We start from the raw sequence: 13,430 nt of genomic DNA, 5'->3' as shown, positions 1-13,430 counted from the left end.
TTTGTGACTATTTGTCTGCAACTTTGAATTCAAAACACAAGCTTTGAATTATTGTGTGAGTGCAGATTGCAGCATTCAACTTTTCATTCAAAGTTTTCACATCAGAATCAGAATGAGATTTATTGCCAAGTATGCTTACACATACAAGGAATTTGTCTTGGTGACAGGAGCTTCCGGTGCAGCAGCAAGCCATAGATAATAATAAAAAATAGTTATACACATATGTACATACACACACAGACACACACATACACATACGTAGTGCAGTCTAATACAAATCTGTTATCTGTTATGTACAGTACAATTTTTTTTTCAGGACTGTAAGTGTAAATTTAATCTTACAAGTACAAATATGTATTGTACAAGTTCTCAAATTAAAACCTACAAGCTCTCGAGTTTTGCAACATAGTATTTTTAATAGTTTTGTTAACAAGACCAATAATCTCAACATTTCTCCGCCAAATCCCACCCAATCACCACTCAGACCAATCAGAATAGACTCTCACGGAAGGCGCATTCAAATATAAAAAGCCGATTCCAAATTAATTAATTAATAATTAATTGCCATTCAAATGACAATGGACGTAATTATACATTTACAGAAACTCGACATATTTATATTCTTTGAATTTTATATATATATATATATATATATATATATATATATATATATATATATATATAAATAGACCTTTTTCACAGACTGATGACGCGCTTCCGCCTTATTTAGCAGCGTAAATCTCGAATTTTTAAAATATTATAATTTTTTTAAATATTGAGTGTACATTTATTACATTATGCTTATTACCACAGCTGCGAGGGGGTTTCGATTACAGCTGCTGAGAGAGTAACAGTAAATTTGGCATCTTCTCCCATTTGACTTGCTTAATCCACCGCTCTCTATTTTATTTTTTTTTAAATTTTTTTATTTATTAATTTTTTTTGGTCTTGGCGCAAATGGGTAAGTTAAAATAATATTTGCTGTGATCTCTCATTCACCGCCGTCGAAAATTACCCTGCAAACGTTTACTTCTGCATTGCAAAACGCTTGCTGAGGTTGCAATTGCATACTACTTCTGCCATAGACACATATGGTAGAAGTAGTAAGGGTAGTTTGCCATTCCGTTCTTATCCCCTGTGTAGAATGTCGTAATTTCCGGCGGATGTTTATTGGCAAGTGTGAGACGGTGAGAAAGAAGCTCCACTGCGGGGCTGCTGCTGCTGCTGCTGCTGCTGTCGCTGTCTGTTTCTGTTATGCAGAGGTGGGCCGAGAAAGAGAGGCCGGTAAAGGCACTAGAAGTGAAGGGACTGTAGGATTCCGAGACGGAGTTGATGATAGCTGGACCCAAATCCTGATTATATTCGTCGGTCGGCCAAAAGCTCTATTAAAGTACGAAGGTGCATTTTATATGTGAGCGGGAGCCCTACGCGCGCGCAGCCTCTCTTTGAGAATCACTAGCCAGCTAACGCTAGTCATGTAGAGCTTCATTCACACACGGACGCCAAACATGGACACGACTACACATCAAACTTGTGTATTATATCGCCTTTGTGGCTAACAAACTCTTGGCTGGACCGTTTCATGTGGAGATAGCGTGCAGATGGAGGAAAGTTGTGGAATTAGCTAGTCAAGGCACAATATTAACCCTGAGGCAACACGCATCTCGTCTGTTGAATCTGTGACTTTGATTTACTGTAACCCGATAAAAGTGCTCCTCAAGTGTTGCTTTGATCATAAAACCTCTCGATAAGAAGAGTTGGTTTAATTGAGTATTTTATTTTATGTTTTTATGGCCGGCAAGCAGATAAAGTTAGCTGTAGCTTAAGCCTGGATCAGACCAAATGAAGGAGTACAAGGTAGTTGTGCTGGGCAGTGGCGGCGTGGGCAAGTCCGCACTCACGGTCCAGTTTGTGACCGGGACATTCATCGAGAAATATGACCCAACCATCGAGGATTTCTATAGGAAGGAAATCGAGGTGGATTCGTCTCCCTCGGTGCTGGAGATTCTGGACACCGCTGGGACCGAGCAGTTTGCCTCCATGCGAGATCTTTATATTAAAAATGGGCAAGGCTTTATTTTAGTTTACAGCCTGGTCAATCAGCAGTCATTTCAGGTGAGTGATGCACCTATACCAATAAAAGCAAAATAGGCATTTTAGTCTTCGATTAGGAGACAATTACAACCATAATTACCATAATACCTCTATTGAGGTCAGAAAAGCACTCTACAGTGGGTAACTTCTGTGATTTAGGGGTTCAGCAGACCAAATCAAAATTGTAGAATGCAGAAAATCTTAGGTCTGACGATTTAAAAGTATTTTATGGCATGCATGCAACAGGTTTGATCATCATAAAGTTTATTTAAATGCACTTAGTACTTAACATGCGCTTTATATGTTTAGTCTGTTTTATGAATCAATACATAAACACCCTTATCCCAATGCTTCACAGGACATCAGACCAATGCGGGACCAGATTGTTCGCGTGAAGCGCTTTGAGAAGGTGCCTCTGATCTTAGTGGGTAATAAAGTGGACCTGGAGTCAGAGCGGGAAGTCTCGGGCTCTGATGGCCGTGCCCTTGCACAAGAGTGGGGCTGCCCCTTCATAGAGACCTCTGCCAAGAGCAAGAGCATGGTGGATGAGTTGTTTGCTGAGATTGTAAGGCAGATGAACTACACCACTTTGCCCGAGAAGCAAGAGCAGTGTTGCACTGCATGCGTTGTGCAATGAGCAAACCAGCCTTACGTTTACTCCAGGTACAAAAGTGCATTCACACTTCGAGTGCAAAATGCACATAATGGCTTCATATTCTTAATTCTTTGTATAACTTGTAGCCCAAATTTTAAAATCTGATCATCTTTAGATGTTCAGTGTACTTCAGCTCAGTTATTACATTTACTTTGCATCTTAAAAAAAAAAAAAAAAAACATTTGTGCCATGAGAGCGTCCTGTCAATAGAAAGAGTGGGGGACAGCAGCTCTAGGCCGATTCAGCTCTGTTATTATTGGATCACACCAGGAATGTGGTATGAAGAATAAAACTGCTTAATCCCAATACAAGTGAGATGAAGCATAAAGGGGCAGAGCTGTCTGGACTAGCAGTCAGGCACATGAAAACAGGGAGAATCCATGGGAAGAAAGAGGAAAACCTAACATCCTGAATGGAAAGTGATGTTACAAAACAGGAAGTGGTGTTCCGGAGAATTTTAGGACTATGTAATGTGCAGATGCGCCTTTTCAGTGGGGTCTTTATGTAATGTCTCATTCAGATGTTTACCATGTTGAAAATTATCTCACTTTCGAACAGATATCATCATTTCTAAGTTCAGGTCCAAAGAATATGCGAATACCAAGCTAAATTGTAGGGCGGCCCCCGACCAAAGATTTTCCTAGTTGACTAGTAGGCATTAATTTAAGCCATTAGTCGACTAGTTGCACATTTATGATATTAATTTAATTACTTAAATATATAGGCTGTATGTTGGGGGGCATCAGAAAATGGTTTGAGTTCCAGGGCTGAGAAAGAATGTTATAAGTAACATTGCTAACACTGTTCTACATTACAGAGAAATACTAAACCGTAATAATGAGCCTTTAAAATAAAAATTTTACAAGCGCACGCACGAAGCGAGCCGCAGTGACACCGGCACAAGCGATAATGATTCTGAATGTGTTGGAAAAACCAGCAAGGAGACTGTCTGAACATTTAGTTAATTTATAGAGAGAAATGCACATTAGGGTTGTGCCGACAGATGATGATCTCGGGGATCAGCGATGGTCAGAGTGATCGCCAATAGCTGATGCCTTTGACGATGTCAAGACGATATTTGGCTCATTTTCCCATTAATGTATAACATTTATTATCAAATTGATATGACAAATAATTTGCCCGTAGACACACAGACACGCGCTTGAAGAAACACACTTTATTATATTATTAAGAACAGATGACAGAAAAGCTGTTTGTTTGGAGGCGTGCAGTGGAACACGCGCATGTAAAAGGTTCTCACTCTTTCTTTGTTTCTGTCTTCCGAATTATTAATTTTTTATTTTTTTTGCAAGAACAGTATCGTCTATGAATGCTGCAGATGACCTCAGTCATCTCAGCTCAGGGGTTGTTTTGTGTTCAGTTCGCTTTATTTCCACAGAGCAGTTCATTGTGACCAACTCTGCAGCCTATATATCTGTGATTAAAACAAAAGAGTACAAAAACACATTCACCTCGAACCATGATTTATATTTCAGTGATTATCATCATCATCATTATTATTTTACATTTTATAATTGTTTTTATGTCTTCATTTGTGTAAGTAATTTTCCGCCTGCATATTTAGATGAATACTTGCCTGACGGTTAATGGAAAGGTGTATATATTTAACTTTCTTTTATCACTTCATTATTTGAATTGCTTTTTCGTTTCGTTTGGAGTGCAATTTGAATTTAGAAATGTATTTTAATTTTTTTTTGTTTTTTAATGCAAAATCACTAAAGCAAGAATATTCATTGATCCCTCAGCCCATGGGTTTCCGATGTAATTGGATATTGCGATATATATATATATATATATATCTCGTGAAGGAGGGAACAAAACAAATTTATTCACACGCATGATATATTTTCCCGGACAACGAAATACCCGACCGGTAGAGAATGCACAGATGAAGTACACACAACAGTTTCTACAAAACAACACACATTTTAATTGCACTTAATTTTTTCCAGTTTCATTTGAATTTTTAGTTAAAATAAATAAAAAATAAAGTTCAAAGTTTGAAATCAAGGTGTCTTGCTTTATTGTGTAGGCTTAACCCTAACCCTGCTTAATGAAAATTACCCCATAGTACCACCTAGCGTCCAACCAGTTTTTTCTGTGACCAACCAACAAATCAAAACTTGGTCGACCAAGACTCTTCTCATCCACTAACGTTTGGTGGACTATCATGGGGCAGCCCTACTAATTTGGCCTATATTCAGTCACAGAGAGGACCTATTGTGCTATTATATAATTATTTGGGGATTTTACTTGCAACTACTGTACATTTCTTGTTTTTGTGTTTTTTAGACACATCAACCAGATGGATGCTCTTTTGAACCAGTCTCCCTTATGAGCCACACCTGTGCCACTGAGCCCCTTGAACTCTGATACTTAAGACATATGGCCAAAGCTTGGCTTTGCTGACCAGAAGTAAATCAACGCAGGGTCTTCAAAATGGAAATCCACTGAGGTCTGGATTGTAGAGCACATTTTCAGTATCTTCTTCAAGTTATCTTTTGGTTACCTGGAAACAAGTCAAGTCAGTGAATTGGAGCACTGAAAACTTTTGGGAATGGGGGTATGTGTGACAGGGCTATTAATAGCTATTTTTCTTATATAGGGAAAAGGGTTATGATGAGCAGGTCAGCTCAGGGCTGTAATACCCCTGAAGATGCTCCATTGTAAATTTCCCTGTTTTTCTTTTAACATGTTAAGTTTAATGTCTAATTATAAAGCTGTAACAGCCATTATGCAGGTTTGAGACCTCAATATCTAACAGTTTTCTTCAGTTTATTTTATTTTTACTACTGGTATGTATGATTTTTCTCGTAATACTCTATTTATTAAAGTCTTTAATTACCAATATAGATAAATATTGAATTTTTATATTCTGTTGGCTGTTTTGGCTTTTTGTGACTACAGTATGCATTGTTTCTGACGTACAGCATTTAATGCCTTAAAAGATTACAGTCTGAAACCTGTGTTGATTCAGTCCTTTCTTGTCATCTTTCTTCATTTCCAGGATGCCATAACTCATTCACATCATTCAGCTTGTTTTTTGCTTGCCTGACAAGTTTTTACCATGACTTTGACATTGTGAAATTCCCACCACTGCTTCTAAAGAATTATCGTTACGGTTGACAATTAAAGACATTGAGACATCTAAGCCAAAACAACTAAATTAAAAAAACACTTAAATCATTGCATGCAAAAACTAACAATAGGCTTTTGATGAGGACCTTTTAAATGGCTGGAAGACAGTTATTATCAGTTCCCAACAAACTGTGTTACTGTGGCTAAGACCAAATGTCTGAAATGTGAGGCTCTTATGGTGTACAATAGAGAGAGCTTGAAGGATACTGTTTGCTTGCGGGGTTCTGAAGAAGGATGGAGTTGGTCATTTCTAACTAAAACCTTCCATCAAATTAAGCATCAATCCATGTATATGTGCATGGAACTAGTAAACTCTTTGATTGCATAGCACCAGACAATCTGTCTGGCATGCATCCTGTATTATAGAAAGGTTGAAATTATGACATGGACAAAATATTTATGAATAATACCCTCATCTTAGCTTTATAAAATAGGTAATGTTTTGTACATTTTTAGTCTAACTGAAATTCAGTACTCTGTGGCAGAGTTGATCAGAGCAGTGGAGTGGTGAATTGATTGAACTGGCATTTTTCCAAGATAGTACATTATTGAGCTTTTAGCAGCTATGATTTTGTCGCACCACAAGGTTGTGCTTGAAACCTTTGTGGTGAAAGGTTATTATATTTAGGTGGTGAGGGAAAGAAGTCTATGCATTCCTGAAAGCATTTAAATACAGCCTTAAATATAATAATAGAAAGCTTCAGTTGTCAGATTAAGGAAGTTTGAAACCACAGAGATTATTCCTCTTGCCCAAAGTAGGTGTTCAAGAAATGCTTTGGTCAAGGGGGTGTCCAAAAACACACTGCCTACTCTATCAGCTGCAAAGTTCAGTGTGGAGATGGGAAAATCTGCTGGAATGATATCCATCTCTGCAGCGCTAGTAAAAGGCGTATCTGTAGTGGCTTCAAGACACATTTTCTGAATGTCATTGAGTGACCCAGTCAAACTAAGGCTTAAAGAAATAGTTCACCCAAATATGAAATTTCTCTAAACATTCACTCACCGTCATGCTGTCCCAGATGTGTATGACTTTATTCTGCAGAATGCAAATGAAAATTTTAGAAGAATATCTCAGCTTTGTAGATCCATACAATGCAAGTGAATTGTGACAATTTTTGAAGCACCAAAAAGCACAAAGACAGCTTAAAGGTGATATATACGACCCCAGCGGTTTAATCAATGTCTTCTAAAGCGATCCAATCTATTTATGGTGAGAACAGACCCAAATATAACCCCTTTTTCACTATAAATCTTGTCATCTGCCATCTCCTTGGCGATCATGATTTCGAGCTCGATTACACTTCCTAGCGTCATCTAGAACTCGGTGCATGCATCAAGCCCTAGGATGTGTAATTTACAGTGAATAAAGGAGTTATGTTTTGGTCTGTTCTCACACAAACCTATAAGATAATTTCAGAAGACATGGATTAAAGCATGGAGTCATATGGATTACTTTTATGCTGCCTTTGTATTTTTTGGAGCTTCAAAGATTTGTTTACCATTCACTTGCATTTGTCAAAGTTGCTCAGGTCTTTACTCCTGCCCATTTCCCCTTCATTCAACACATTGACTAAGAGAACTGATTGTTTGCTTACCATCTAATCTACCCAGACCACGACATGTGGACTAGTTAGGAGATGATCAACATTATTCGCTTCACATACGAGTGGTCATAATGCTTTGGCTCAACAGTGTATATGTATACACCGATCAGCCACAACATTAAAACCACCTGCCTAATTTTGTGTATGTCCCCCTCGTGCCTCCAAAACAGCGCCAACCCGCATCTCAGAACAGCATTCTGAGATTACATTCTTCTCACCATTCTTCTGAGTTATCGTAGACTTTGTCAGTTCAAACCAGTATGGTCGTTCTCTGTTGGCCTCTCTCATCAACAAGGCATTTCTGTCTACAGAACTGTAGCTTACTGGATGTTTATTGTTTTTGGCACCATTCAGAGTAAATTCTAGAGACTGTTGTGTGTGAAAATCCCAGGAGATCAGCAGTTACAGAAATACTCAAACCAGCCCCATCTGGCACCAACAATCATCCATGCGATTATCTAATCAGCCAATCGTGTGGCAGCAGTGCATAAAATCAAGCAGATACGGGTCAGGAGTTTCAGTGAATGTTCACATCAACCATCAGAATGGGGAAAAATGTGACCTCAGTGATTTGGAGCGTGGCATGATTGTTGGTGCCAGATGGGCTGGTTTCAGTATTTCTAAAACTGCTGATCTCCTGGGATTTTCACACACAACAGTCTCTAGAATTTACTCCGAATGATGCCAAAAACAAAAAACATCCATTGAGGAGCAGTTCTGCTGAAGGAAATGCCTTGTTGATGAGAGAGGTCAACAGAGAATGGCCAGACTGGTTCGAACTGACAATGTCTACAGTAACTCATATAACTGCTCTGTTCAATTGTGGGGAGAAGAATATCATCTCAGAATGCTATTCTGAGATGCGGGTTGGAGCTGTTTTGGAGGCAGGAGGGGGACACATTACCTGGCAGGTGGTTTTAATGTTGTGGCTGACGGTGTGTGTGTGTGTGTGTGTAATGAATTATTACTGATGACTATTATATAAAGTGTTTATTTAATTGCCTCCCCAATTGGGAATTAATTGATTTTAAATTAAACTGTACTGAATTTTAGTATAGTGTTAGGAAAAGGGGCTAAACTACTCTTGAGCTCGGTAGGGAGTTGTTACCCTCCAGCATGACTGATAATCAGGTCTGCGTGTCTCATGTCCTTCGCGATTGATTCTTTAAAACGAAACACTTCAACTCTCAGTCCTGGAAAACTCTCTGCATAAGGAACAACTGAACCTTTGCCAACCTGAAGAACCATGTCTGTGAATCCATGATCAATTAATGCTTTTAATCAGAAAATATATATGGAAACAGCCATGAGAATAGTACAGGTTAATTGTATTTAATAGCGTCTAGTTTATAAAGCTGGCTTGCAGGTACTTATTTTTGTCATTTTACCTACGTCTCTTTTGCAGCCACGACTATTATTAAGGGTATTATTACCTTCATGGCTTCATCTGACGTCACAGTGCCAATCAAAACATGTGGTTCCGACAGTTACAAATAAAGTTTTCACTGCATAAATTTGAACGGATGTACTTTTTGCGAAATAAAACAGGTAAGAAAAAAAAAACGAAAGGAGAAACTGTAAGCACCTCATAAACAAAAAGTTCCCCTTAACGTTTCACCCCTTCAAAATAAAAGTCCTGGCACTATATTATGCGTGGTGTTTTCATGGTCAGAGGTGGCATTTGGGTAGTGATCTTTGTTGTAAAAAATGTGTGCTAAGAAAGAATACTCTATGCATTTTGACAAATAGTCTGTTTTTGCACAAATTAAATCTTATATAAATAATCAAACCTTTTATTCAGTGCAAAAAAAAAAAAACAAAAAAACAATTAAAGTCGTCTTTAACTGCAATTACAGCTTAAAATTTTCATAGAGGTGCTTTTACCAGAATTGAACAGATTCCCCTGTTCTTTTTATGAATTCCTCAGATCTCCAACAGACTGGATAATGAGCTTTTTGAACTGAAAATTTTAAATGGTTAGCTCACTCAAAAATGAAAAATCTCTCATCATCTACTCACCCTCATTCCATCCCAGATGTGTATGACTTTCTTTTCTCTGCAGATTTTTGGAAGAATATCTCAGCTATGTATGTCCAAACAGGGCCAAATTGTTATGGCAAGATGACTGGGTCAGAGCATCTCTGAAACAGCAAGGCTTGTGGGGTGCTCCCGGTCAGCAGTGGTGAGTACCTACCGACAGTGGTCCAAGGAAGGACAAACCACAAACTGGCGACAGGGTGTTGGGCATCCGTCTCATTGATGTGTGAGGGCAATGAAGGCTATCCCTTCTGGTCTGAACCGACAGAAGGTCTAATGTGGCACAAGTCACAGAAAATTTGAATGATGGTTACGGGAGGAATGTGTCACAACACACAGTGCATCACACCCTCCTGCGTATGGGGCTCCTTGTGTTTGCTCTGGGGGTTCGATGAGTCCTGTTTTCTTTTACATCACGTGGACGGCCGTGTACATGTGTGCGGTTTACCTGGGGAAGTGATGGCACCAGGATGCACTGTGGGAAGACGACAAGTTGGCAGAGGGAGTGTGATGCTCTGAGCAATGTTCTGCTGGGAAACCCTGGGTCTGGCCATTCATGTGGACGTCAGTTTGACACATGCCACCTACCTAAACATTGTTGCAGACCAGGTACACCCCTTCATGGCAATGGTATTCCCAGATGGCAGTGGCCTCTTTCAGCAGGATAATGCGCCCTGCCACTCTGCACACATTGTTTGCGAAGGATTTGAGGAACATGATGAAAAGTTCAAGATGTTGCCCTGGCCTCCAAATTCCCCAGATCTCAATCCAATTGAGTATCTGTGGGATGTGCTGGACCAAAATTCCGATCCACGGCGGCTCTACCTCGCAACTTACAGGACTCTGCTGCTAATGCCTTGGTGCCAGATACCACAGGACACCTTCAGTGGTCTTGTAGAGTCCGTGCGCTGTGCTGTTTTGGTGGCACGCAGAGGACCAACAGCATATTAGGAAGGTGGTCATTATGTTTTGGCTCATCAGTGTGTGTATATATACAGTTGAAGTCAGAAGTTTACATACACCTTAGCCAAAAACATTTAAACACAGTTTTTCACAATTCCTGACATTTAATCATAGAAAACATTCCCTGTCTTAGGTCAGTTAGGATCACTACTTTATTTTAAGAATGTGAAATGTCAGAATAATAGTCCAGAGAATTATTTATTTCAGCTTTTATGTCTTTTGTCACATTCCCTGTGGGTCAGAAGTTTACATACACTTTGTTAGTATTTGGTAGCATTGCCTTTAAATTGTTTAACTTGCATCAAACATTTTGGGTAGCCTTCCACAAGCTTCTCACAATAAGTTGCTGGAATTTCTGCCCATTCCAAACAGAACTGGTGTAACTGAGTCAGGTTTGTAGGCCGCCTTGCTCGCACATGCTTTTTCAGTTCCGCCCACAAATTTTCTATGGGATTGAGGTCAGGGCTTTGTGATGGCCACTCCATTACCTTGACTTTTGGGATGGTGATCTTCGGCTTATAAGCCTCACCCTTTTTCCTCCAAACATAACGATGGTCATTATGGCCAAACAGTTCAATTTTTGTTTCATTAGACCAGAGGACATTTCTCTAAAAAGTAAGATCTTTGTCCCCATGTGCAATTGCAAATTGTAGACTGGCTTTTTTATGGCAGTTTTGGAGCAGTGGCTTCTTCCTTGCTGAGCAGCCTTTCAGGTTATGTCGATATAGGACTCGTTTTACTGCAGATATAGATACTTGTCAACCTGTTTCCTCCAGTATCTTCACAAGGTCCTTTGCTATTATTCTGGGACTGATTTGCACTTTTCGCACCAAATTATTCATCTCTAAGAGACAGAATGCATCTCCTTCCTGAGCGGTATGATGGCTGTGAGGTACCATGGTGTTTATACTTGCGTACTCTTGTTTGCACAGATGAACGTGGTAACTTTAGGCATTTGGAAATTGCTCCGAAGGATGAACCAGACTTGTGGAGGTCCACAGTTTTTTTCTGAGGTGTTGGCTGATTACTTTTGATTTTCCCATGATGTCAAGCAAAGAGGCGCTGAGTTTGAAGGTAGGCCTTAAAATACATCCACATTTACACCTCCAATTCAGTACACCTCCTATCAGAAGCTAATTGGCTAAAGGCTTGACATCATTTTCTGGAATTTTCCAAGCTGCTTAAAGGCACAGTTAACTAGTGTTTGCAAACTTCTGACACACTGGAATTGTGATATAGTCAATTAAAAGTGAAACAATCTGTCTGTAAACAATTGTTGGAAAAATTACTCGTGTAAGGCACAAAGTAGTTGTCCTAAACGACTTGCCAAAACTATAGTTTGCTAATATTAAATATGTGGAGTGGTAAAAAAAAAAAAAAGTGTTTTAATGATTTCAACCTAAGTGTATGTAAATTCTGACTTCAACACTTACATTAATTGTTCTGTTAAAGTTCATGTATTATTTGAGATGTAAAGTTGTTTATATGGTCATTTTTAGAGTAATTTTAGGGTTTGTTGACATTACATTGTTAATGCAGCGAAGTTGTAAAATTGGCTATAACTACACAGAAATGGTTAGTAAGTGATTTTATCACACTAAATACTCTTTACACATGCATATTGTTTATGTCTTGTGGCTATACTTTTGAAACAGTGAGTATTTTAACATTTACGGATTGGCCCCATTGCCTTCCATTTTAAGTGCATCACTGTAACCCAGGTTTTTTTTTTTTTTTTAAGAAAAGGAGGGGCAAGTTAAAATGTATTTTTTGTGGTAATGAATATTATGCCACAAATGCTGTTGATTGAGCTTAACTGTATAACTGTATTGAACCTGAAATATTCCTTTAAAATCTCCTCTTTTATCCCCTTTAGGAGCAGGAAGCTGTTTGGAAGCACTTGGAGCTAATAAAGCTCTCCTCATTGTGGTCAATGACAAATTAATGGACAATCACCAGTTGGAGCTTGCAAAGAAGCTGCAGGCAGATTCACATCTAATTTACTGCACTTGCGGGTTTGTTTCTTAGCCCAGACGATTAGTCTTAAATCACTGTACTCAATATCAGTAGATTACAAAGTCTCTATTTACAGTAAATGATTATTTTTTTTATTACTTTTTTAGAGTTACACAAAGTTTCAGTGCCCCCACCATTGGCTGATGTTGATTAATAGATTATGCACTGGATTCTTACTGATGTTTGTTCATCATTTGTTTTTGTTTTTTAATGTGTTGCCCTGGTGTTGTCCTTTTTCATATTTTTTATTTATTTATTAATTTTTTACTAATCACAGTTCTCTGCCTCAGACTTTGAGGGAAATTGACCTATCTGCATTGACAACCTACGTGCCTGGTCAACCTCAGAAATTCGCCAACTTTTTAGATAAGACCATTGGACTTGTCTGAGTGCTGTCTCTTGGACATTGTTCAGCTCTGATGAGAATTCAGGCTGATGAAGAAAGTGTATTAAAGGGACTATCTGCTGTGTCCCCCCCAGGAGTTTCACGTTTGAGCAGAGCTGGAGTTAAAAGCAAATTTAGGGTGTGTTCACACTTGACAGGTTCGGTTTGATTAAAACGAATTCTGGTGCAATTGCTCTGTTAGTGCGGTTCATTTGAACAAGTGTGAACGCTGCCATCCAAACCTTGGTGCGCACCAAACAAGCGGACCAAGACCCCCTGAATAGTGGATCTCACTTCCAAACGAACTCTGGTGCGGTTCGACTGATATATGAACGCAGCATGGACCAAGGCGTTTAAACGGACCAATAACAGGATTCAATGTCACAAGATGCGACCCTAAAAATCACGTGATTTGATAACATAGAGCGGTAAGAGTGGTGTACGCAAAACAAAATGAGCAGCGGGCAAACAAGGAGCAATGAGGAGGTAAAGTTCCTTATTAACATTTGGTCCAGGG

The 13,430-nt window shown here is 39.0% G+C and overlaps 2 protein-coding genes and 1 long non-coding RNA gene across 3 annotated transcripts; 2 read left to right on the top strand and 1 right to left on the bottom strand.

Annotated features, from left to right (window-relative positions):
* Window positions 1–1,168: 1,168 nt before the first annotated feature.
* rap2c (RAP2C, member of RAS oncogene family) lies at window positions 1,169–5,742 on the top strand. Its single transcript, XM_051649969.1, has 3 exons — window positions 1,169–2,115; window positions 2,453–2,757; window positions 5,063–5,742. Exons 1-2 carry the CDS (start codon window positions 1,843–1,845, stop codon window positions 2,729–2,731), a joined length of 552 nt encoding a protein of 183 aa, XP_051505929.1. The 5' UTR covers window positions 1,169–1,842; the 3' UTR covers window positions 2,732–2,757; window positions 5,063–5,742.
* On the bottom strand, window positions 2,001–9,087 carry LOC127413106 (uncharacterized). The gene is made up of 3 exons (XR_007892543.1): window positions 8,946–9,087; window positions 6,912–6,944; window positions 2,001–2,128 (listed from the first exon to the last, which is right to left on the bottom strand). It is a non-coding gene; the product is annotated as an uncharacterized LOC127413106 (long non-coding RNA).
* A 3,291-nt stretch (window positions 9,088–12,378) lies between these two features.
* On the top strand, window positions 12,379–12,917 carry zgc:92907 (uncharacterized protein LOC436733 homolog; the record flags this gene model as incomplete). Its single annotated transcript, XM_051650060.1, has 2 exons — window positions 12,379–12,527; window positions 12,806–12,917. Coding segments are annotated over 2 exons (261 nt in total), but the record flags the coding sequence as incomplete, so codon positions are not given.
* Window positions 12,918–13,430: the final 513 nt, after the last annotated feature.

Source organism: Myxocyprinus asiaticus, chromosome 22 (genome assembly GCF_019703515.2).
Source record: "Myxocyprinus asiaticus isolate MX2 ecotype Aquarium Trade chromosome 22, UBuf_Myxa_2, whole genome shotgun sequence".
Taxonomy (NCBI): domain Eukaryota; kingdom Metazoa; phylum Chordata; class Actinopteri; order Cypriniformes; family Catostomidae; genus Myxocyprinus; species Myxocyprinus asiaticus.
This window is presented reverse-complemented; position numbering and strand designations above follow the sequence as displayed.